The 25,591-nt window shown below is 34.7% G+C and overlaps 1 protein-coding gene across 3 annotated transcripts; it reads right to left on the reverse strand.

The window, feature by feature from the left end:
- Positions 1 to 323: 323 nt before the first annotated feature.
- On the reverse strand, positions 324 to 25,591 carry LOC132313626 (protein ALWAYS EARLY 3). Of its 3 annotated transcripts, none has more exons than XM_059812481.1 (20): positions 25,283 to 25,591; positions 24,158 to 24,280; positions 22,998 to 23,096; positions 22,639 to 22,701; positions 20,377 to 20,454; positions 18,257 to 18,443; positions 17,285 to 17,550; positions 16,822 to 17,188; positions 14,979 to 15,056; positions 12,825 to 13,096; positions 12,668 to 12,724; positions 9,689 to 9,952; positions 9,429 to 9,607; positions 9,022 to 9,304; positions 7,420 to 7,656; positions 6,288 to 6,449; positions 4,349 to 4,492; positions 4,027 to 4,245; positions 2,429 to 2,713; positions 324 to 712 (listed from the first exon to the last, which is right to left on the reverse strand). In XM_059812481.1, exons 2-20 carry the CDS (start codon positions 24,260 to 24,262, stop codon positions 548 to 550), a joined length of 3,510 nt encoding a protein of 1,169 aa, XP_059668464.1. In that variant the 5' UTR covers positions 24,263 to 24,280; positions 25,283 to 25,591; the 3' UTR covers positions 324 to 547. The 3 variants fall into 3 exon arrangements, with proteins under 3 accessions (XP_059668464.1, XP_059668465.1, XP_059668463.1); XM_059812482.1 differs by having other exon boundaries at positions 9,782 to 10,015; XM_059812480.1 differs by having other exon boundaries at positions 9,689 to 10,015; positions 25,283 to 25,590.

Consider the following 25,591-nt stretch of genomic DNA (forward strand, 5'->3'; position numbering starts at 1 on the left):
TGTTTGTAATACATATAGTTTAACTCCAACATTATGTTTGTAGTTTTTATTGTATTACAATTGTCTCTTGTCTACTACTATCGCATAAAAGATGACCAAGTCCATGCCTGTTAAATAACTCTTCCATGTTCTGCTCTTCTCTGCCCTAACTCGATCTTAGTGGCTGGCAATTTGACAATGATTTTCTGAAGAAGAGAGTGCAAAAAACTTGAGCCAAAAAAAATAAAAAAAATAAAGCAAAAAGTTTTCTTTCGCAGTGTAGCCATTGGAGTTAAACTTGCATAGCTCAAGCAATAACAGACATACCACAAAAGCAGAAGAAATAGAAAAGCTAGCTTTATATACTAATAAAATGGTACAAAGAGTCATCTTCCTATTTATCAGGACATGTATATATGATATCCCTATTCAAGTTGAGAGGGAGAAAAAATATATTTAGTTCGAGAACTCGTGTCACAGCTTTCAAAATATGATAGCTGAAACTCGTATCAACTACACTCTTTACAATGCAGATATATACAAATATGCGAAGGCTCAATGTGTGAGGTTAGGTAGGGATGAGTGCCAATATTTGGTTCCTGATGATTCCCATGCACTTCTGAATCTCACCATAAACTGGAAGGTTCTGTGAACAGCAAGGTTGCAAACTTGTAACAGCAGAATCCAATATCTGGGCCACATCGGCTGGTGGAAATTGTCGTTCTGTACACTTCTGCAAGTTATTTTAAAAAATATTACTCAGCATTACATGCTACACACACAAATTCATATATGGGTTCAAACCATTCAATCTTCGTTAAAGTCCATTGATACCACAAGGTTGACTAATTTAAAAAGACCATTTTGCAAAACACTTCCCCTTTAAAGGACTAAGACCCTCTTGGCTCTGTAAATTTCTGAGTTCACAACCGTGCAAACTCTTAAAAAGTACCCACATCAAGTGACTACAAATTTCTTGATTAACTACATCAACTAACCAAACTATTATCCTACAAACATAGCTGCAATCTCTTCCGTAATTAACCGACTGCTGTTCACTCCCTCCAAATTCCTACCTTCTAAGGCTTAAAAGTTTCAGGAAGTTTACAACCCAATCCTATCACAAGGTCATCATAAAAAAATTGAAGCCTAATTATAGGGATTGAAACCTCAAGGATGGATTTCTCTGAGCATCCAATAGCTGTACCTTAATATGAAATGACAAAAAGTTGTTCAACTATTACGGATAAAAATGTTATTGTAGTGCATACTTCTGATTGAAATTAATGTTCAATAACAAGTCATGACAATTACAATTTGTATATTGGGTTTTGTATCTCACAGAGCTTTTGGAGATTTTGGAGGGAGGGAGGCAGGTGGAGGGGCATTTCTTCTTTTGGCGTAAGGTCTTACCATATTGTAAATATATCTTTTATCGGAATAAAGACTCAGCCGAAGAGGTGTAGTGAAATTTGATAACATTATGAATTTTGACAAAAGAAATGAAATTTTAAAGAAAATGAAAAAGAGATATGTCATTGGTTTGTACAGTCCTGTTGGCCTAGAAGATTTACAATTTTATGGTTTTAAAATCTAAAGACTAAAGAATGGCGGCCAAATAAAATTGAAGTTAAATTCGGACTGAATTCTATAAAAAGAAAGATGTTCATTTGTACTAAAACGTGGCGGCCAAATGAAATTGAAGCTGGCTTTCATCATGTCTAGTCAATCATAAATGGAGAACTGATATGTATAATACCTAGTTTTAAAACAATAATGTCCCAAGTCATAATAGAAGGTTACAAGTTAGTGTGTCAACACAACTCAACTCATCTCAACAAAGCCTTTTCTCAACTATTTGGAGTCGGTTATATGAATATTTTTCGCCATTATGATCCATCTAAAGCCATAGCCTCAGTTAAATCACATGTTATCAAAACTTCCAAAACCATCTCAACCATGTTAGTTTTGGTCTTCCCCTTCCCGTAACATTAACCGCAATGAGGACCATACCACTTTTCCAACTATTAGCCGTCGCTGCACATGGCCAAACCATCTAAATAAGTTCTCTCTCGTTTTATCTCAATGGATGCTTACTTCAACCTTCTCACGAATGTATTCATTTCTAATTTTATCTTTTCTTGCTGGCACACATCTATATCAACATTTGCAATTCAACACACTTATTTATGTGTATATATTTGTGTATAGCGGTTTTATAAAATTTACATTTTTGATCACACAAGATATCAGAAGCAATTTTTTCTTATTTGTGCATAATCAAGCCTAGGTAACGACAAAGCACGATTAAAATAATTCAAAACATAAGACAAACTGGTTTTAATATTTTAAGAATTAGGAACTTTCAGCAGAAGAAAGGAAGGTTAAATCCTGTAGGAGCAATATATAAACAAATATATATATATATGGAACAAATCCTCAAATTTACCTGAATCATGAGCAAAGTAGCGACACAATGACTGATAAGTTCTGAAGGGATTTGTGCATCAGTTTCGTCTGATGCAGTCTTCAATTTTGGATCAGGTGAATGCAGTGAATTCAATGTGCAGGAAGTCAACTTATCTTGAGAAGCCAAATTGCCATGATCAGCAGGAGTAGAAGTTCGCATGGCCAGCATGCAGGAATCATCTAACGGAAGCCGAATGCTCACATAATCTATAGCCTCCTCAATCCTCTCAATAGTATTTCCCCCTCCCTTCAGTGACGACATTGCCTAATTTATTTAATAGGGGGAAATCATCATCAGAATTAAAAACCATGTCAGAGTTAATATTCAAGAAATTAACAAAATGGATAAACTATAATTCTAAATCGAACAATCTGCACTAAGCTTCTCATGGAGCCTAAGAGCAGAACAATCTAAGGCACAAACTTAATTGAAGTAAGGTGCATGTATAATAGATGCACATTATATGCAAGTATAGGTTTTAAAAAAAAAAACTCATTATATGTAAGTATACATAAAAAAAACTCTCCTCCCCGAGAGGGTGCAGGGGTTTTAAAAATGGAATTTTCAACATCTAACTAGGAGGATACAGTAAACCGATGCGCATAAATCTTTTCAAAATGCATATGCATTAACTAAATCAAATGCAACTATTGCGAATTGCAACAATAAAAATCTATAATCATGTAGACTTACTATCCCAAGTAATTAAAACCAAGCACTAGACAGTTAATTAAGTGGTCAACTATAACTGATAAAATCCGTCAAATATTTGACAAGATTGAATACGATTATGATATGGTATAGAAATTTTAGATAACAGTCACTAACATAAAGAAAAAGATACGAATGAATGATTAAAAAATAAAAGGCACATTTTTATGAGCTTGGAGCCAACTAAAAAAAGTGAGCCAAAGGACTTTCTGTGGCCCCTTGGCCTGTAGTAGGTTCAGGTACTCCAGCTGATCTTGACGAGCCTGGGGATTCTTGGGGTCTAGGCACACTTTAACAACTACGGGATAAACTGCTTTACAAGATACAAGGCCACTACACTTGAATAATCCACTATCTAAACCATCTACCTTCCAATGACAACATACTATATGTAGATAATATCTAGCCCGTAAAATGCAACTGCAAGTCCCACTATGCACCTGTCCCAAATAGTTGAGACTTTCTGTTGAGATGAGATACAGATCCTGTAACTTCAATGAGAACATTCACCAGAGTTTCAGAAGCTTGTTCCAATAAAATATTTCAGGTTTTCACAAAGCAATGAAATCTCATCAGTATGAGCATTTATGTGCATTGGAGGCAACATCCTCATTTGGTATAATGAAGTAATTTCTTTACATTTACAAAGTAGAACAAGAGATGAACACAGTATAAAAAAGAGGTTCTAAGAACTTAGGAATCTAAGCAAGGTGGCCTAACATGTAAATCAAAATGTTTAAAAAAAGTTCTAGGTCCAAGATAAATTGAAATATAAATATATATATAATAAACCTTCCACCTGTATCACGGTACAAATAACCATAGAAAGAAGACCATGGAAAATAATTAGTCAAAAAAATTAATACCTGCATAGCTGCATCTACCATCGTTCGGGCTTTTATTCTGGAGCTTTCAACAATTTCATTAACATGAGATCCTGACTCTTCACTGTGACTTGCAGAACGATCGAACAAGCTCAATTGGCTGATCGAATCACCAAAATTGTCCAAGGGCCTTGGCCATATTAGTGAGGAGTTCCTTTGATACGTGTTGCGTTGCCTCAAGCAATAGAGAGCAGAAGATACCTACCAGGGAAAGTGATTGACTATGAAACTTGTGACATGAAACAGTACAGATAATTTAAGATAAAAAGGAGTAAAACCGAAATATTTCATGGAAACCACACACCTGCTCATTAATTTCATTTAATTGTACAATTACAGCAGCATATTGTTTCTTAAAAAGCTCTGAACCATTGAGGGCATTATCGCCATCTTTCTGGTTTTCCAACACGTCATCATTCATGCGCCTCAACTCAGACACCACTGCTTCCTGTAAGATTCAAAATGGCCTATTATCTCGGATCTAAACTATCAACTTTCTAGTTGTAATTTCTATTTCAGGTATGTTCTAGTGTAGCATGTTTCACAATTACTTTTGTGAAACATATTTCACAAAAGCCAAAGTCAGTGGAAAAATGAAGACAAAAGCCCCACTAAAAAAAAATGCAACACCAAAAAAGTCACCAGAGAAATGCAAAGTGGCGACAAGTTAGAAAAGGGAGACTCTGAACATCAAAAAGTGACCCAATAATAAAATACAATTAGAAAACAGCCAAAAGAAGAGGAAAGAAGTCAAGAAACTCAAATGGAAACTAATACCAGCCAAAAGTAGCACAGAGATCCGTAGTCATCAAACATTGGCATCGTATACATATCATTTTAAAATCAACTACAAAGAGGAACTTCTGCTTTATGTATTTGCAAAAACAGCCAAAAACTGCCTATTTTAGCTTATCATTCCATCTAAAAATCTATAGAAGAAGAAAGGGTTCCAAGAAAGAGATTTAAGACAAGCTTTTTTCTGCCATATTTCTCCTCGAGAAGTTGAGGAACTCATAACCAAATCAAATAAAATATCCCAATCACATTTAGAGAAGATTTCAAATGTAAACAAAATTGAGAAAGTTTTAGCCTGTATATTAATTCAATGTAGAAGATTTATACACACGCACACATGTAATATGGCATCTCCTTTTCCAACTCCTCGATCATCATTTCTGACAAGAAATTAATTTCACAGACCATTATGTTATACAGTTGGCTAGTTTATCAAAGGCTATAATTTTGGAAGCATTGCACTTGAAACAGATTTTTAATGGAACATTCACCCCCAATAAGATCATATGGAAAAGAAGCATCAACTTGAAAATTTGAAGTTATCATTTTCACTTGGATACAAAAACAACCAAGCCTTTTTTCTGACTACTTGGGGTCGGCATCATTTTCACTTAGATACTGACTTGACTATTCAGATACATAAACTATGTAATTTCAGATCATTTTAACCTGAGACGTGAATGATCACAATCCACTTTAAAGTGCAAGAACAGGAACACGCTCATACTGAACACATGATCACAGAGTCGAGTGTTAATTTTAAATGCTGCCACCTGGAGAGGGGACGGGGGGTCATGGAGTTTATCCATAAATTGTGGAAAGCATGACTAATAAAGCACTATTATCAAATACAAACGTGCTAAAAATATTTAAAAACCAGTTGAAAAGAAATCAACCAATGAAAGAACTAGTAGTTGCTTTCTATTTACATTGGGGCTATTATTACCTCAAAAGAAAGGGTAAAGGGGAGAAGAGATGAAGCGAAGAGAGAGAGATTTTCGGGAACATAAATTTAAGTTAAGCTTAAGAACATCAGAAAACAGAAAGAATAGAATAAAAAAAACCATATAAAATGTTGTACACAAGTTCAAATTGTGAAGCTAGTAGAAAAAGGAGGGATGGCAGATCTCCTCCATGAGAAAACTTATTTGTGATTCTGCTGGAATGCATAGCTGATAAGTTACAAGATAGTACGAATAGAACTAGTAAAGAAATTGATACTGCTAATTTAGGGTAAAAAATTGACACAAAATATGGAAAAAAATTGTTAGGCCATTATGCAAGAATTCAGCAATTATAAGTTTTTTCGTACTTCTAAATTCTAATATACATTTTCTTTGACCTATCAAAAGAAAAAAAAAAAAAGAAGCATAAATAAGTACTAAAAAATTAAACAACTATAAGTAGAAAAAGTAAATACAATAGAGGAAAAAGATTAAGCACACAACCTTTTTATCAAGAGCACGGGTCAGCTCAGCAAGAGCCTGAACATCAGCTTCCTTTGCCTGGATCTGTGCTAGTATTGAAGGCTGAGAATTTGCTGCTTGTTGATTGTTAGAAGTTTCCTTAGGTACACGTTTAGCTGGCGAATTGGCATTTGTTGGAGTCCCCTGGTCAACAAAATTTTCTCTTAGATAATCTTACTATTGATGCTACTAGATGTCTTAGCATAAAGTTTCTTCCAACAAAATCAATCATAAAGATCAGGACGAAGATAATAAAACATGATAATTAATGCCAACCCCATCCATATGGGACAAATGCAAGGATAATGAATGTCTACTAGAAATTGCCTTAAAATTAGTAGAAAGCAAAACGCTGTTCATATAGCTGATTTTAAATAGTTACACAGCTTTCTAATCAGTGATGCATAGCATTCCAAAAAATATAATTAGAAAGTAAATTTCATATTCTGAAATCATATCTTCTTATAACACCCAGATAAAATGCTTCTTCTCGGAAAAAAATGATAATTTTTGCATCAAGTCCAGGAGATTTAGGATCCATAAAAGAGGATTTTGTAATTAAATGCTACCTCTTTCATGAATAAAGTTAAAACTATGGTGTCAATCAAAAGTAAAGTTGCCTGACACGGTCATCTCTAGTAATTAAAATGAGTTATATGATTTTTTTTTTTTTGGATATTAGACATGGATTTGATGTTGGAAAAGGCAACAACAACCACCGCCAAGCCTTTTTCCCAACTAATTGAAAAAAAAGAAGATAAAATAATAAGTTCTTCTCATCATAAATATTAATGTCCAATAAAATCAAACTTAAAATCTTTTCTATAAACATTCCACATTAGGCCAATGTAACCCACCCTTACTTTCAATTTACTGAGTTTAGAAAGAGAATAACAGCACACAATTCATTCTCAAGGGTATAATATTTTAAGCGAAATGATATTAGCCCTCCAAAAACAAGAATCTAGCATTCCACTGTCTCTGATATTTAAATTCAATAAGTGCAGTGCTAGAGGCTTTTTCTGGAGCCCCAGTATCACATCCCATATTTGATACTATTTTATTTGATATTTATAGATAGAAATATTAAGAACCAAGGATTTCTGATCTTTACCTGCTTCAGTAAGTTACTCATGGGATAAGTTGAAGGTGACACTTGAGAGGGACCATCGAAATTCTCCATGTTTTCACCCGGAGAAAATTTCATGAACCCATCTAGATTCTGATCTTTTGACTGCGCATTTATTTTGAACTCATTCAAGTTCTCAAGGAATTTATCAACAGCAGTTGTATGCTTTGCCAGCGACGCAGGTATATTTTCCAATGGATTTAATGGCATGCAATCAATATCCTGCAACAAGTAAAAACTAAACCGTGCCACTCAAGGGTAACAAGCAAATAAACTGAGGAGAAGAATGCTCTACTTACTAAAAGCTGCAACTAAAATTAAAGAACTGTAATTATTACTTTCTCAATTTGTTAAGAATTAAGATGTTAAATATGCATTCGATGCAAATCAAAAACTAAATCCCCAAATGCAATTGTATTATGAATTTTGAATATACAAGACCCAACTTGTAACATCAAGTCTAAGCATCGAGCATCTAGAGCAAATTAAACCAATAATGCATCTCCAGCATCTGAGTTAACAACAAATTCTCTAAAGGATATAGGCAAAGACGATGTAAATCTTATTCTGTTTTGTGCCATATTCATTTCATTTATTTACTGCTTACATGATTAGATCAGGATTTGGTCTACAAAATGTTCAAAACAAATTGATGATGGAATTTGAATCCAACACACTCGAGTGAAACTCAGAAAGCAGGCGTCCCACATGCTTCTAATTTTTTTCCAATCATACAACAATGCTCATGCATGTATATTATAATTGTTGACTACAACTTCCTCTCGATTTCAATTTAACGTTAGGCATTTTAGTTACAAATATAAAGGGATTTGCTTAGGAGAAAACTATAAGCAAAGTTTTTTAGATGTATAGCTTCAAGAGTTTGGCACGAGAGGGTAGCAGCGAAACCAGTAAAGAGATCAACAGACTATCAAGAATATTACATAATGCTTACTAACAAAGAAACAGAAGAAACTATTTTTATGGAAATGCAAACGTCATTCGACATTAAAAGCAGATAATAATCATACCAGATATCAACGATGTCAGATTGCATATCTGACATCAAGTAATATAGTAATAGCTGTTAATTTAGTGACTTGCAAGAAGATTTTGATTTTTTGAGAAATGCCCGAGTGATTTTGTCTCTGTGAGAATTTTGTTATAGCTTTATAGTATCCTCAAACATTATCCAAGACCTCTGCCAGTAGAAGCAGCCCATTCACATTTAGAATCTCAGTGAATATGCGACATCTGTTATTGATGGCTACTTGCACTTCATTGGTAAATATGCAAAGAGTTACAACTATTAAATGTCTTTAGGCATTGGATTACAAGGGATAAGGTTCCATTTAATAGGGGTAAGAAGTAAAAATATATGGAAAAGGATAAAATAGAATCTGAAGTATAGGTCCTTATTATGTTTAGCTTTCTCACGCCAACGAATAAATCCAATAATAGTGCCAATTTTTGGGTTGAAAATTTACAAATTTACCAGATTAATTTGTCTGCATCTCAAAACATCTCTCAAGTATATGCAATGAATATAAGATGCACAAAAAGACGTTAGGTTAGAAGATGCATTACCATGACAAATTCAACCCCTAGATCAGGTCGGTCAAACTGAACCCGGCACCTACTCTGATCAACTGTTAGTACACCTCCATCGTGAATCTCTCTTGTTTTTGGATGAATGGCCATAACACGTTGTCCAACTGATAAAGGCCTTGCCAGATCTGTAGGAAGTCCTTCCCTGGTACCTGCACGAAGTTCAGTATAATGTTTTCTAACAGAATCACGGTACTGATTCAGCTTCTCCTTTTCTTCCTTCAAAAATTGCTCAGAGAATCTCCGTGGTTTGCCTAGGGAACTGCATCAACAAAGGGAGTGCAAAATATAAGTGCTCTTAAGACACTCTACCGGTATTCAGGTTCAGTGTAGGCCTAGTAAAAATTAAAAACTGCAAAGAACATGAGCAGTTGGAAGGTATGTACCTTCTTATGACACCCCATTCAACACGAGTTAATCTTGGAACATGGCCCAATCCGACATGATACAAGTACTCCACAAACTCCCTTTTGGCAAACCATGGGTAGTCAACCGAACTGTAGAACCACTCAAAAGCACACCATCTCCGTAACCGGGGATTTGACAGGCAATTGGAAAGCTTTTCCTGCATTTAAAATTATTCACAAAAAATACTCGAAGCTTAAAGAAACTAAAAATTCATGAAAATGCAGAGAACAGAAAGTACTTTAAGATTGAGTATTCCGTCATGGACTGAAGAAATCGGTACATTAGGCTGGTCATTTAAAATTTTATCAGGAAACTTCAGATCTTTCAGGACCTGTGTTTTCTGTAGGTCCATCTTACGTCTGCTCCTAAATTTGGTTGGTAAATTAGCCTGGTTTACCACTGGAATCTGTCCCGTTGATACAGCTGAATCGTCTCCTTCCCTTCTTGGATCAGTGCTTGAAGAAGAATGTTCGGGATGTTTGACCAATTTCCCATGTTTTTGCTGTGAAGCATTATAAGAGGAACGTTTATTCTTACTCACTGATTTCTTCCCTACATCACTACCCTACAAGCAGGTAAAGCAGCATATAATATCATCAATGGCAAGAACAGGGAAGGATTCACACTAAAAAAATTACACATAAAGCACTAATTCTTTACATAATAAATAAATAAGCAGAAGAGAAAAAGAATCAATGACACAAGCATAACAAAAGGTAAAAGAGCAAGCACTAATATAGGTTTTTGTTGCCACATTAATGACCAGTGAGTAAACACAGATTGCCACCCCTAAGACCAGTCATACTCTATGGGACAGAATGTTGGGCAGCTAGAAAGCAACAAAAGTGGGTGGCGGAAATGCGAATGTTAAGATAGATGCGCAGACAGACAAGACAATAGAATTAGAAATGTGCACATTTGTGAGATGGTTGAAGTAGCACCAATTGGAAATAAAACGAGAAAGAAAAGATTGGTTAGGATGTCACATTAAGGGTAACGCTAGGGGGAGGGGAAGACCAAAGTTAGCGTGGTAGAGTTAGACAGAAAGGAATCGATAACACGTGGTTTTACTGAGGTAATGGCCTTAGATAGAGCGGAATGGAAGAACAGAATTCATTTAGCAAAACGGTTTTGTTTGTTTATGTTGTTGTTGTCTTATCCTAACATAGCTGGTTTTGATACCTTGGGGGGCAAAATGGAAAAAGGAAAAGAAAGGAGGGTTTTGCTAGACAACTACGGCTAACAAAAAAACTTTTGTCAACCAATAAGAGAACAATTCCTGCTGACAATCGAAAAACCCCGAGTGACACGCTGTATCAACTTCCTTGTACTGCGGAAAACAATTAAGGGACACTATGTCAGTCTCCAGTCATGGTAAAAAGTTGGCAAGCTTCTCCCAGTATTGTAGATGAGATCATGAGAATGAGCAAAATAACTTAGTCAAAAATAGTATGCTTGGATTAATGAGCTGAGTTGAGTATCGTTGAAAGGTACAAGAAAGAGCTAATAGGCACGATGATCAGGAAGAAGTTTAATGTAGTATTTCTACAAGTATTTGGGTAAAAAAGGGATGATGGGAAAATTAAAAATACAAGATACAAACACTATTATATCAGAAGAACAGAAAAGGAATAAATGAGAGCATTAAAACAAAATATTGAAAATTACATAGATGAATTAATTCTAAGCATGCTTGTGAGACTTTAAATGATCATGTAAGAAAGAGCATGAAAGGTATGAAATGGTGTGTAAAGAACAAATAATTGGATAGATGAATTATGCTGAAATTAATCTAGACTTTGCAAAAGGCATATGATGATGTGAAAGAGAATACCTGCTTAAAAAGGAATGAGAAACATTTAATAATTGTTCAAAGTAGACAATAGAAGTTACATAGTTTATTTTCCCTAAATAAAAGAGTTGATTAACCAATGTGCAAAGATTATAAGGTCATTCTATAAAATAGCATGACCTTGCAATGTAAGTTTAGAATTTAGGCGGTGTTTGATAAAACTGAAAATTTCATGTACTGAATTTTAAGCGCCGAATGTATTAATTTGAAACCTATTTGGTATTGTCTTAATTTTAAGTGCTGAAGATTGTTTGCCAAATACAAAACCTGGAATCTGAATGTTGTACAGATTACAATTTTGCCCTCAATATCTTCTACTCGTAACCTTTTTATAAACGATACTACATATATAATATAAAAGCATAGATAAAACAATAAATTTCACCCAAAGATTGATGTGATTTACTAACGTAGCTAATTGCAGAGAACTCTAAAGCACGGACGCGTTTGTAAGGGGCAACGTGCCGGTGTCCAACACCCTATAAATGTGTCCTATTTTTTATATTTTAAATAGAAAAGGACACGACGTGGATACGAGAAAGGACACAGCTCAATTTGTTAGATTTTTTTTGTTTACAGAGAGAAGAAGATGATACAAGTATCTATATAGATGTGCATATATTCATTCTCTATATATATAACACACAAAGGGAAAAATTCATGGAAAAGACTCAGGATACAAATCAGGGTATAAAGTGATGCAACTTAATTTACAGATATGTTCTCCTTGGCGTGTTTTCTATGTCGCTGATCTGAAATTTTCGGGCTTGAAATTTCCAGTGAGAGGGAGATCAGATAGACAAGAGGAGAGTGAGAAGAATGGTCAAGAGCATAGTTGTAAAAGGCGTGCCCCAGGTGCGCCTGGGGTGAGGGCCGCATCAAGGCGCATGCTTTGCGCCTGGGATAGGCCCAGGCGAGTTTGTTGCAAAGCGCTAAGCGCAACAGAGTCACACTTGATTGAAGGCATTTATATTTTTGTTTCCTTCGTACTGCTGATTTGTTGTTTGTGTTATATTTAATTACTAGTTACCATACAGTAAAAATTGGCTGTTTGCGTGTTATATTTTACTAGTTACTCCCTCTGTCCCACAAAAAAATGTCCCATTTTGGGAATCTAACTTTTTAAGTGTAGGTTTTATTTATTTATTTATTTATTTATTATTATTATTATTATTGTAGCGGTAGGGAATGAATCTCTTTTGAGAGGTAATTTAGAGATGTGGGAGGAATATGCCACAATAATACCATATTGAATATTCATTTTAAGAGGTGGGACAATAGAAATATGTAAACATGAAAATTTAGAAAGGAGTACAACTCTACAACTTAAAAAGTTCATGTTAAAGGGGAAAGAAATGGACAAACCTCAGCCTCCTGCGATTCACTTGGATGAGTATCAGTATGAGGTTCAGTTTTTGGAATCTGCATATAAGGTTATCATGCCAAAAATCAGACGAAGGATCACAATATTAGTGACACAGACAAAAGCCAACTGGTTTAGTTACAGTAATGATTGTCTTACTTTAGATGGTAAGGTCCTCTGTTTTTTCCTTGACAATTTAGCTATTGACCGATGAGGCTCCTGCTGTACTTCAGGAATATCATTAACTGAAACCTTTCCAAGTTTAGATGTTTTAAGGGTAGAGTCTACAAATCCGTGCATTAATTGATTCCCTTTCCCTTTAACCCTTGAGGATTTGAGTCTGTCCTTTTGATGATATGCAGGCATAGCTTTCAGTAACCCAGACTTGTCAACAAGATCAATATCTTCTTCTTTTACCTGCACTGATGATTCTGATGCACAAAAAAGAAGAAGAGAGGGTGCAAATCTTAAAAACAAACGAAAATATTAATGGAGAAATGAGACAATTGCATAGAACAAAAAAAAAAAACTTCATTTAAAAATAAATAAAATAGAAGTTAGAAAATGCCCAGTGCCCACTTTGATCAACAGTCCAGTATTCACTAATTACCGTGGACAGCCCATGACAAAAATTAACACAAAGATGAAGTAAAACATATAGAGATTGTTGTAAGAAATATTCTAAAAGCACAGACTGGAGCAAAAGAAAAAATAATAATTGTATCACATCATATACAAAGAAGTTTGGCCTGTTTATCACTCATGTTCAACTATTCAATGAGAGAATGATATAATTATTTTAGGAAAGTATTGTCTATAAGAAAATCAAAATTTATATATAATGGTGTTCAAGATGATGGATGTCAACATGCCAAGCATATCACATCATGAATTAGGCAAAATGATACAAACAGATACAGACCATTACTATTATTGTTACCATCAATGAAGCGTGCTAAGAGGGGTGTCCTCAGCCCAAGCTTTTGCCACAAAATCTTTGTGGTTATGCACTCGCATTTAATGATTAGACTCTCTTAAGGCAAAAAAATCATGCTACACCACAACTTGTGGACATGAGAAAATTAACCAGTTGGAAGACAAAACACCAAGAAAGTACAGAGAGAGAGAGAGAGGTTTTGAGTATGAGATGACCACTCGTCTCTACACCCTCATATTCCATCATCATCCTAGCCTTAATCACATATGAATAGGGTCAGCCACGTGAATTCTCTCTCTCCAAGCTATTCTATTACATGCCATTTTACCTACCATATTTATTTTTTTAAAATCATTTTTAATAACTTCATCCCATGTTACCCTCTCCGTCTCTTACCTGCTATTACAACTAGTCTTCCTCGTTTGACCGGCGCGTCTCTAGGTCTCTGACGTTCGTGTCCAAACCATCTAAGTCTACTCTCTCAGATTTTCTCACCAATGGGTGCTACCGCTATTACACCCTCATATTTATATTACTAAATAATAATGGTGATTATAGAATTTTCCTGTACTAATGCTCGGATCAAGTTGGTGCATAGACATATCTCATGCCCAAATTGCATACAGTAGAATGAAATTCTCGAATACTCAACTGCTAAGACCCCTGGTAAACACATCAGCTAAACGTTCTTCTGACTTCACAAAGGGCATACAAACAATCCTACATTTAACTTTTCTAAATGTGGTGTCTATCAGTCTAAATGTGTTTAGTTTTGCTGTGTTGAACTGGAGTATGAGCAGTACGAAAAGGTACTTATTCTCACAATACAACCTTATAGGTTCATCGTCATTCATTCCCAAATTGCTCATAAGGGTCTGAACCCACATAAGATAAAAAAAAAAAAAAAAAACTCAACGTGCCCATATACTCCTCTTTAGCACTAAATTGGCAAATAACAATGACCATGACCAAAATGTTTAATTTATTTTCCAGAGAAGAATAATATGCAAGTGATAAGATTTTAAGAAAGCCTGAGAACATAATTCACCGTATATCAGGAGAGGAACAGTATTTGAGTTTTAATCAAGACTAAAAATTATGGAGACAATAGGGAGCATAAAATAGTGAACAACAATCTAGGGCACTGCATGAAATATACTACAGCCCATATAAGAAGGCAAAGCCATATGATGGGAACTGCAATAGGGAATGTAATCATAAAATAAAATACAATAATAATTTGAAAAGTTAAAATGATAGATTAATGACAAGTACAAACCTCATCTCACTTATTATCATCCTTTATCATCTCAAAGAGAAAAAAAGAAAAGAAAAGAAAAAAAAACAGAGGGGAAGACAAAACATGTGTATCTCACCATTTTCAGTTGTCGTTGTTGGCATCATCAAGGACAAATCAGCCAAAGTTTGCAGGGCATCAAAGGCAGAGCTTTCATCTACACAAAAAAGAAATTCAAAGTCAAGAGATTGAATACTTACAGTTCACATGCCGACTCAATCTCTAAAAATATGGCAAGTGCCATGTATGGGTTTATAAATACAAGTTCACTTATTAAAGTGGTTGTACTATAGACGACACCATCTTCTTGATGGGTAGGTGAAGAAACCATGTTATGGGGCCAGTTTGGATGGAAAATTCTCACTAAAATCTGAGATAAGTATCCCTCAAAGCAATTACTTCCGGTTCACATAATGATAAGATAATACAAAAGTACTCAAAATGGTATGGGACAAAATATCCCCAGACATGATTAATTTTGTTTCTACTCACTAACTATGATTATTTATAAAAACCAGAAATTATAAATTTTAGACAAGTCAATTTCAGTGAAATGATAACCAATAATAGAATCCTTCTCTGGGAGCTAAAATACCTAGCCACTGATAAATGCCTTTGACCAAGATTTCCAGAAGTTGTGTAGTATTATTCATTTTTTTATAAAATCATATAGGATAATTCAACATCCCATAAACAGTTGTGATATAAAGAATGAAAGAAGAATAAGCATCACTTTACAAGTGTTCAACTGTTGGGTCAAATAAATGATTATAATTAGCCAACAACTTCCATGTAGAAGATTAGATATGCAAATATAAACAAGGTTCCTCTCTCCAAACAACTTGGATTTGTGTTCATAATTTTAAGGGTTCACATTTACAGACAACTACCAAAATGACCCTTCATTCTCTGGCCTCACAGCAGTTATGTGACTGTGCAGGGCCCTGTCATGGCAAAGAAAATCATTATCAAAAAATTGTGATCTAATAAATTAAGTTTAATATACCCTTTACAACGATCAAGCTCCCCGCCAAAACAAACAATGCTGCAGCAAGTCAACAACATATTCACACCAATGAGACAACAACTGACATAGCATCAACCTTTAACAATGGGAAAACACTCCTTCGTCACGTCATACACCACTTATAAAAACCTAATTACACATACCAAAAAAACCAAGTGAACCTTATTTCATCAATACCCAAAAGATCTCCTCTGCAACACCCACTAAAACATAAGAGTGGTTGCTAAATCCCTGATACATCCTCTTCAAACAATGATTGCTTCCAATGGCCACAATAATATAACCAAAACCAAAATAGAACTTTGAGCTTGTCTGAATCAATTCAGTGACATCAAAAACTACATCTAATGATACTTGTAGTCTCAAATATATTGGATTTTGTAGGGAAAAAAATTTCCACAGCAACTCCAGCTCTGATCAAGCAGGTGAGATCTCTCATTAACTCAATCTTACAGGGATAAAACTTCCATGCCAAGTAAACAAAGACAAACACACTAAATATTATTTTATTTTTGAAAGGTTATTTTATTTTTTATCATAACAGAACAATGAAAAAGTAAAACTTGAAAAAAAAATCTCAAGCAAAATGGAAAAGAATAAGAAAGAAAGAAACATGTTTTCTAAAATAAAGATGCTTCTCCCAAGGAAGGTCAAACCAACTTCCATTGAATAAATAAGACACATGAATATTACTTTCACTGTCCATTAAAGAACTGATAAAGCAGCCAAAATAAACAATTATAATCCTGTCTGAAGAAAAAAGTTGAGCTTGCAGAGGTATTACCACAAAAAATAAAACAAATGAAAAGCCTATTCACATAAAAACTAAAAATAAAAAACATAAAAATATCAACAACAATCATCTTTAGAATTTGGAACAAAATGATTAACATACCTCTTCGGAAAAGAACCTTCTTGCTTCTCTTCCTTGGTACCTGAGAGGAGTAGCGTTCAGCTTTTCCATCTGCAGCCTTCATTTCAAGCTTTCCTCTGAAAGCATCAAATTTTTGTCCTTCTTCTGTCCCACTGCAGGCTTCCTTAATGTCATCCAAATTATTGTTTCCAATGTCATCAACTTCTAACTTCTTTCCATGAGGTCTTCTCAACTTGTAACCTCTCAACTTACGGACACCTGTTTCCATCAAACTTCTATCCCTTGAAAAATCTTCATTATCAGCTTCCATGCTTCCTAAGCTTCCTTCGAAACCATCTTCATCCATTTCACTACCAAGCTTGGCACTGGTCAATTCTAATTCAGCATGCTATATCCAGAAACAGTATATAATTAATTAAAACATATCTTAAAGGATATAGTAGAGAAACCCACAAAATCCATCAGTTAAAGTGCGAATGAGTACCATCCTTTCACCGTTCCGTATGGGTGACGACATAACGCTCTCTGTTCTTCTGTTTGGTGTCTGAGAAACTTGGGGAGAACCACCCCTTTGTGAAGCCTCTGCCAATGCTAATGCTACCTCGTGAGCGACATCGTCATCATTAGCATCCACCTTTAATTTCAGACCCAGCCTAGTTGGAGAAAAAAACTTTTCCCCATTACCTTTCTCATAAGTATACGAAACAGGAAATCGTGGTGTCCTTTTCCCAACAGCACGAGGCCGGCTTCCTAAAGTAAATTACAAAGCAACATCATCATAATTAAGCCTCCATACCACTAAACAGTAACAAATAAAAGAAATGACTTGCTCTTCCATATAAAACTAAAAAGAAGTCGGATGGAAAAAGGGTTCATAATTAAAAATCCACCTGCTTCGCATGGTTCCACTTTCAGCGAAGTATTAAATCATTTATTGCTAATCTGTATTCTAATGTATAAAATGTAGGCAGAACAACAAAAATCTAGCCCCCACTTTAAAATCAAAATAAAAGCAATCAACCCAAGACTCCTCCCAACTGCCCCATAGGCCAATAAAGGTGTAACAACAAACATAGCGAACCCAAGAAACACAACAGAAAATAAACACGCCACACACAAAGAACACAAAGATTTAGCGTGGTTCGGCAAAGCCTACGCCCATAGTGAACATCTAGCGAAATTATTCACAATGTGAAAATCTGGAGATTACAAGTTTCAGCCCCCAAACCTTAGCCCTCGCTCTCACTCTCTTTTCTGCGATTTTCAGTGTCTCTCAATAATCCCACTCCAAACCCAAGTGCCCTTATATATCGGCCTACAAGAGAGTACTAAATAAGGACCACAACCCACAAGCAAAAAAAACGGGTCAAAAAATTTCCCCCTGCACCAAATTCGGGCCACAACATCACAAATGGTTCACGCACAAGAGAGAGAGAGAGAGAGCATAATATCATACCACCAGAGCGCTTCTTCTTCAACAACGATAAGCAACCAGAAGTTGATGCAACTGTATGTGAATGAGGAAAAAACTGCTCATCGGAACCTTTAGATGTATTAGGCCGAAATTTACCCCGACTACGCTTTTGAGGTTTACGAGACGTCCCTGTTCCATCAGTGCTTTCTTGTTCACTGTTGCTTCCTTCCTGCCAGGCCAAAATCCAATACTTTATTTCAGCATTAACATATAGCACTGTTCAGACTTTAGATTCATTACATTAATAGAAAAATAATAATAATATCAGTGATCATGATCATATTAAACTGATTTATTCATTGAAGGAAACATATTTTCACAAACAAGCAAGCAATAAAATGTTGATAAAACAGACATCCAAGACATCCATATCATTTAGGGAAATTTGCAAAAAGATATAAAAGGTCATAAAATATCATAGATGATATAGACAAAAGAGATGAATAAAATTACATTTACCTCACCTTTAGCTTGTCAAAATTACAGCAACCTACCCCGTGTTTCTAAAAATTACACTGGCCTCCCTTGAGTATGAGATTTGGTAACAAATTCCCCCTTCCGTTAAAGATGGGCATTAGTCAACGGCAGTGTTCACTTATCATTTACCAAGAAGAATTTATTACCTTCATTCAGTGATGTCAAATGACTTTTCTACCTTCATCTTGTTCTATTATTTTTTACTGAATGACTATCATGTCCGCTCATTAACTTCTAATTTTCCCTTTCATGCTACTCTTTCTCCCCAAAACTCTTGACCTCTCCCTAAAACTCTCTCTCACTCAAGCTTGAACCCTCAAAAACTCTCTCTAGTAAGGAAATCCCGACCTGACACACGCCTCTCTCTCTCTACTTTCACCAACTTCAACGCTATCCTAATAATCCTAATTCGAAAATTCGACACCCATTGTTGGCATCATCCATGGCTCCAGCGTCTTTCTCTCTCCTCAATTTCTGAAATATTTTTTAAATGTGCCCTCTTCAATCTGACAATCTCCCTTCAATGGAAAGGTTCCTAATTTCAATTCCTTCCTCACTATATATGTGTAGTTCACACAGAGCAAAATGTGTGAAAATGAGTTGATCAACAAACTTTTAGGTCTTGTATAAAATAAAAGAAACACAATCATGATCAACCTTAAAACAGTTCTCTGTTACAAAATAAAACACCCGCCCATGTTAAAACTGTGTTAAAATTTTATTTATGCTGTTCAACCATCTATATGACTCATGTATGTAAATTATTTGGTGAAAGGCTGGAAGGAGAACCATTTTTTGACAACTCAAAATCAGGAAAAAAAAATGCAAAAGCAGTACAACCTTCTCCCTCCAAGCAGGAAAAAAGTGTGAACAAAAACACAAATAAGAAAGCATATGGACAACACACTCTTTAGTAGAGCCATCCCTCTAAGTAAGATGTGCTTTATGGGCAACTAAGGTTCAAAAAACGACGCCTGTCCAGATGGAAGTAACAATGATCTTAAGCCACAACCAAGAATATTGTGTTTCAACATGTCAAACATAGAAACCTCCAAAATCCAAACACAGACACACTGTCTAGTGGTGTATTCGTGAGTTTGTTCGTCTGGACATATATTTATTTATGTTTACAAATATATATGCATCCAAAGGAACATAGAAGATAAAACAAAGATGAAGACAATATCCCCAGTATAAATTCCTGAAAAAATGCATAAAACCCATAAATGGCTATCAATTTAGGAGAGGCTCATTTAGAATTTGCTTGAACTAGTGTTAGACAAAGATGAACGCAGGTGTTAGTTTCAACAAGTATCCGGAGTACCACATGTATGCACATCCGTAGGAGACTTGGAGTGTGCCATTTACACTATTGACAGGAAGTAGGGAGAGAGAGAAGAAAGCTTAAAAGTTGATTAGGTAATTTTTTGACCTTTTGTTTCTCACATTTTCATCACAAAAGGTGTTGTTTCAATTACTTATGCAGTATTTATAACAACAACAACAACAAAAGGCTGTCTGTATGGTTTAAAGGGAAAATATTTTCAATAATGCCACACAAGAATACTACAAAACTACCTATATACATGTTCATTCCATTATTTTAAATAAACTTCCAATCTCACCAGATTACAGTAATGATCAGTCATCATTGCAATTAGCCCAACCACTGAAGCAGTTCCTTCTGGAAGAGATAAGTAAGCCTGAAAATTTAGTAATGGTATTAGTTACCAAACGTCAAAAACCAGAACCATGTAAACTAATATTTTTATTATCATGCCATGACACCACGTAATGCAACATCATTCATGGTTCCAACAAAATCAATCCTGTCATGGTATCAGTATGGCCCTACTACAGTTTGAAACAAACGGGGTACAATTTAGTAAGCCAATGCACTGGGGGTACATTATCAGTAACGAGAACAACAAGCAGCAACAATGATGATTTAAAACAAAAAGAAAACGGTGATGAAAGAAAAACTCAAAAACAATAAGTGCAAATTAGAAAATTTAAGAAGCAAAATCCATTACATATTATTAATCCCAAGTTCATTAGATGGAATACTATGCCATAGTTCAAATAATATCCAGATTCTAAATATTTATTCCAATCCTGGAAGTGTTCAAGAACATTAAACACCGTGTACTACTTCATTGTTAGATATTTCTCCATCAATGACTTGATCAGCAAGCTCATGTGAAAATTTAAGTTTAAAGAAAATAATTCTCCAAATAACCTTATATTAGGACCACTAAATCTAAAAAATAAAAATAAAAAACGAAAACCTCATAAATTTACGCGTGGATCAAATAAAAGGCAATATACAATTATCTTTTTTTTTTTTTTTTGAAAGTTAAAGCAATTATGCACACAGCCTACCTCCACCGAGGTTCGAACCCCCGACCTCCCCTTTGGAAAGGAAGGGGTGATACTGCTAGGCCAATTGGTCCTTTGGTATATACAATTATCTTACTCCAAATAAAAACATGGTGGAAAAACGAAAGAATTGTAAAGTAACACTAGGAGAAAGCATAACCACACAACAATGATTACTTTCTTATATTATAAAATCGGACTACTGTTAGAAGATAAAAGAGAAAGCTATCAACAACCGGAAACTAGGTGGTCGAACTTGAAAGAAAGGAGACTAATTTTAATTGAAAATGACCTGATAAAAATGAATTTTAAAATAAGAGACGTGTGATATGTGGAATGAGATAGTTGATTGTGTTAAAATAGTAGCAAAGGATATCCTTGCATAACCTAACGGCAATGTGATCCATTTGAATAAAGTGTTGAAGCGAGGAGCTTTAAATGGGGATTAGCACAAAAAAAGCAAGTCATGAAGCTTGTCATGAAGCTCTTCGTAATTGTGGGAACAAGCAAAACCCTTCAGATGGTACAAATTAGCCAAAAAGAAAGTCAACAAGACACACCATCAGGCAACTAGCCCAATTGGCATGATCTCTTCTCCACGAAGGACAGGTTGAGAGTTGGAAACCTGCTAGGGGCATGTATTGGGCGTGCGCATTTGGTTTAACTTCGGGGGTGGGGAAGTCATTAAGACACTAACATAAAACTAAAAACTTATGACAAAATAATTTATATCATAAGCTTATTACAAGTAATGCAGAAAAAATTAAGAAAAAGCTAGCACAGACAAAGAAGGAAAGCTAAAAAACCCGGATCATATAATGTGCATTCATCATTGAGATTCAGAAAACAGTCAATTTTTTACATAGATTATTTTAGGATTAATTTGTTTCTTAAGAATTTAATTTCTTAATTCCGCATTGTGCCTTTAGAAAATGATGGAATTTAGTCATGCGCGAGGCACATGCTCATTATTTTGTCATTGTGGCCACTATATCATATCATTGACCCATTTATAGTGTTCCGCACCCAATCATGAGATAGAAAATACACTGATAACAATACCCTTCAAAGTAGGTAGAACCTTCCCACCTCTCACCACCCTAAGAGCACCAAAGGCATTAACAGCTTATCACAAAAACAAGTTCACAGAGCTGTCAGACCTAGATATTTGCATGTTGAAACTAGGGTATGAAACAAAAATTATGTATTCAAAGTCTTGTGTTAATCTTAGTTATTTCAAACCAAATCAAAATCCCAAGCTATGGTAGCTATGTGAAAACACAATAACTTGATTTTGACAGAAGAGACTGACCATTCAATTGTAATGCATAATACATTGTACAAATATAGATCTACAAAATTATCATAATATTGGAAATATTCACCACAAAATTCCAAGAAAAAAGTCACAGATAACCTAAAAGCATCCATAATATAATTAAAAAAAATATAAACCATTGGGTGGAATTAGGTTGTGAATTAAGCCAGGTACCAAAAAAAGTACTTACCCTATTCATTGTGTAAAGTGCCTCCACCATGTCCACAGACCGGTTACGTACTATGGCAGCCACCTAAGTATCCATATGAAGCAGAAACCAGAAGATGTTGAAACCATAAAAAAAAAAATAATAATTAACAACAGTAGAACTAATGCATTTCTATTATTGAAATTATGAAATTCAACACAAATTAGGTTAAAGGTACAGTCTCACAATATTATAAGAATATGCATATGGAACTGGTGAGGAAATGGCTCATATTGTTCTTGAAAAGAAAGTAAAAAGTACAAAAAAAATTAAAAATCACTTCTTTACTTAAAACATTAACTGCTGAGAATACTGGGCGATGATGATTGATTAAAACTAACCTTTTTCCAATCTTTCCCATACTTACGATATGCGTCATAGAACCGCTGCAGCTCTTCCTTGGTCCATTGAGACCCTAACATATCAGACAACTTCCTCTTCTGCAAGAATAGGACAATATCATCCATTTAAGGGCACTTGCAAAGCAAAAGTTTTACAATTTGGCTACAGTTAAAACTTCAATGCAGTTAATGTGACAAAATACCTAGAAACCCACCCTGTAGTTCCTAAAATTGCAGAAACATAGAAGAACAGAAGCACAACTGAAATACATGGATAGATGCCAAAAAAATTGACAAGGACATTATAACTCCTAATATTGGATAACACATGCATGGACTGCTCATATAAACTCAACTTTTAACATCAAGATCAGGGAGGAAGTGTCACACCAATGTGAGAGGGACTAATCAAACAAACTTCAAAATTCAGGTATTATTATGAAATCCAATGAGAATTCTTTGGAAGTTCATGTGGAATATCCTTCAAATGATGATTTTTATTTGTCTATTCTTTATGTTGGACTCCAACACTTGTGCCACTACTACCAGTGTCATTGTAATTGTTACATGAGTTGCTCCTACAGCAAACCGCGATTAAGGATAATTTGGAATCCTGAATATCAAAATGTAAAGAGCAGAAAACTAGTCCTGTTTCTTTCTGAATTCAAGTTGAACCCCATTGATCCATGTATTTTAGCCATAATAGAAGCCCTTTTGAGAACAGCAGGACAGCAGTCAGTTTTCCCTCATCATACACATTGCCTTCTCAGTTAGTGAGTAAAAAGAATTAGACGATGACCACAAGACCAGCCTGAACAGTTAAGATGAAAAAGAAAGGCGCAAGAAGTCAATGCATTCTGTAGAAAATGAATAAAAGACGAAATACGATATGAAACCCATGGCAATTCCCCTATTGACATTGTGGTTTTCTGATGCACATCCAAAGACAATATAATATGTGTAGCACAAGCTAGAGATAAGAGTGTCTAATTCATAGTATAGCCAAAATTAAAAGTGTTATGGTGGAAAATCAAATCATCACCCAGGATAGACAGTATGAGATACCACTTATGTAAATCAGAACAAGTTGTTGGAAAGAAGTGTCCATTTATTATGACAATTATAGAGCACAATTATTTTGAAAAAAATGCAAAACCTACCCGCTGCAAGCTTTTCTTAGCATTCTCTCCATCTTTGTTAGGTGAGACCTCATTAACATAAGAAAATCTCTTATTGATGCTTCTAGATTTTCTTGTTGGAGCCATAAATAATTCTTTAGTCACCTAAGATAAAAAAGAAGAAGCAAGAGATAGTTAGAAAATATATTCACAAGGTGAGGAGTAAATCTAATGAAGATACAACGTTCAGAATCAATTAATCAAACAAAAAGATTGTAAGCAAACAAGGTTCACCCATTAATTGTATTCTTACCCTGAATGATGATTAGTTGAGAAAACATAAAAAGTGGAGTGAGCATAAATAATTTGGCTTATAGCACAGTCCTATCCATATACATCAACATTCACTTAACAAGGTCTCCATAAAAAGTAGCTCATTCAATTCAACCTTTGAGAGAATCAGTGCCCACAAATATTGAATTTTCTTTTATTTAAAGTTCTGAGTCCACAATTCAATGTAAAACCTCAAATTTAAATAACTAACCAAAATTTCTCAGCTACAGCTATGAACCCATAACAGGCAAAAACTTAAAAACTAACCCTGAAGCTCCTAACCCAAATATTCAACTCTGCAAAACTATTTTTCAAATCATAAAATTTAAAATAATTGAAAAACAATATCACAAAAAAACAACAGCTGATTTTTATTTTTTTTCCAGTTTTAGGTTTTTTCAATATTAAATTTCCTGATGTCATCTGAACCCAGCAAATACCTTGAAAAACTCTATGAACCCTAAATCGATATATCATAACAAGATCAGCGTATGAATGTAGACAAATAATTGATTAGTCGTTTGCAGCTATATATGTATGAAGTAAAAGCAGCATATTATAATTATTCAAAATCTCTAACTAAACTACTGAAGCTGAATAAAGACCAGTGAAATGGATCAAACGGACTATGATAAGATTTATAGAACAAAAAGAGAAACATCAAACTGAAAAAGATGAATACATATCTAAGCATAAAGAAAGACAATTGAAATAGACGTTGTGGTTGGACAAGTAACGAAACATTTAGAAACCAATTCCTTAATGGAAACCCTAATTCACAACCACCAAAAATATAAGAAAAAGGAAAGATCAACAAAAATAATGTGTTCTTACCGATCACCAAAAGTTTAAATTCATACGAGTGGATTTTGATAGTGACGAAGCAATCGAACATGAAATAGAAGCGAATCGACAATCAATTGACAGAGAAGTATGGAAGATTGGTAGAAAGAGAGCGAGAGAGAGATTCAGGGAGTTGAATTTTGGGGCATAACCGCGAAACTTGAATACAGAACAGGGAACCAAGGTTGTTTCTGATCTTCTTCTTTAGCTTATTTAAATTTTTGAAAAGAAAAAGAAAATATATTGTTCAGAAAAAGAAAAAGAAAAATTCAAAAACCTGAAATAAAAACATTTCTGTCA

The sequence above is a fragment of the Cornus florida genome, unplaced genomic scaffold (genome assembly GCF_030987335.1).
Source record: "Cornus florida cultivar Cherokee Brave unplaced genomic scaffold, ASM3098733v1 CherokeeBrave_3.0.0_Hap2_Chr06, whole genome shotgun sequence".
Lineage (NCBI taxonomy): Eukaryota > Viridiplantae > Streptophyta > Magnoliopsida > Cornales > Cornaceae > Cornus > Cornus florida.

What these genes read in the sequence shown, in the direction of transcription:
- LOC132313626 (XM_059812480.1), bottom strand. Translation starts at nt 24,262, where the DNA reads ATGGCTCCAACAAGAAAATCTAGAAGCATCAATAAGAGATTTTCTTAT. An exon ending in ATGGGAAAGATTGGAAAAAG is followed by an intron (nt 22,702 to 22,997) that starts GTTAGTTTTAAT and finishes ATGGATACTTAG; the next exon opens with GTGGCTGCCATAGTACGTAA. An exon ending in TAGGGGTTGAATTTGTCATG is followed by an intron (nt 7,657 to 9,021) that starts GTAATGCATCTT and finishes TACTTGTTGCAG; the next exon opens with GATATTGATTGCATGCCATT.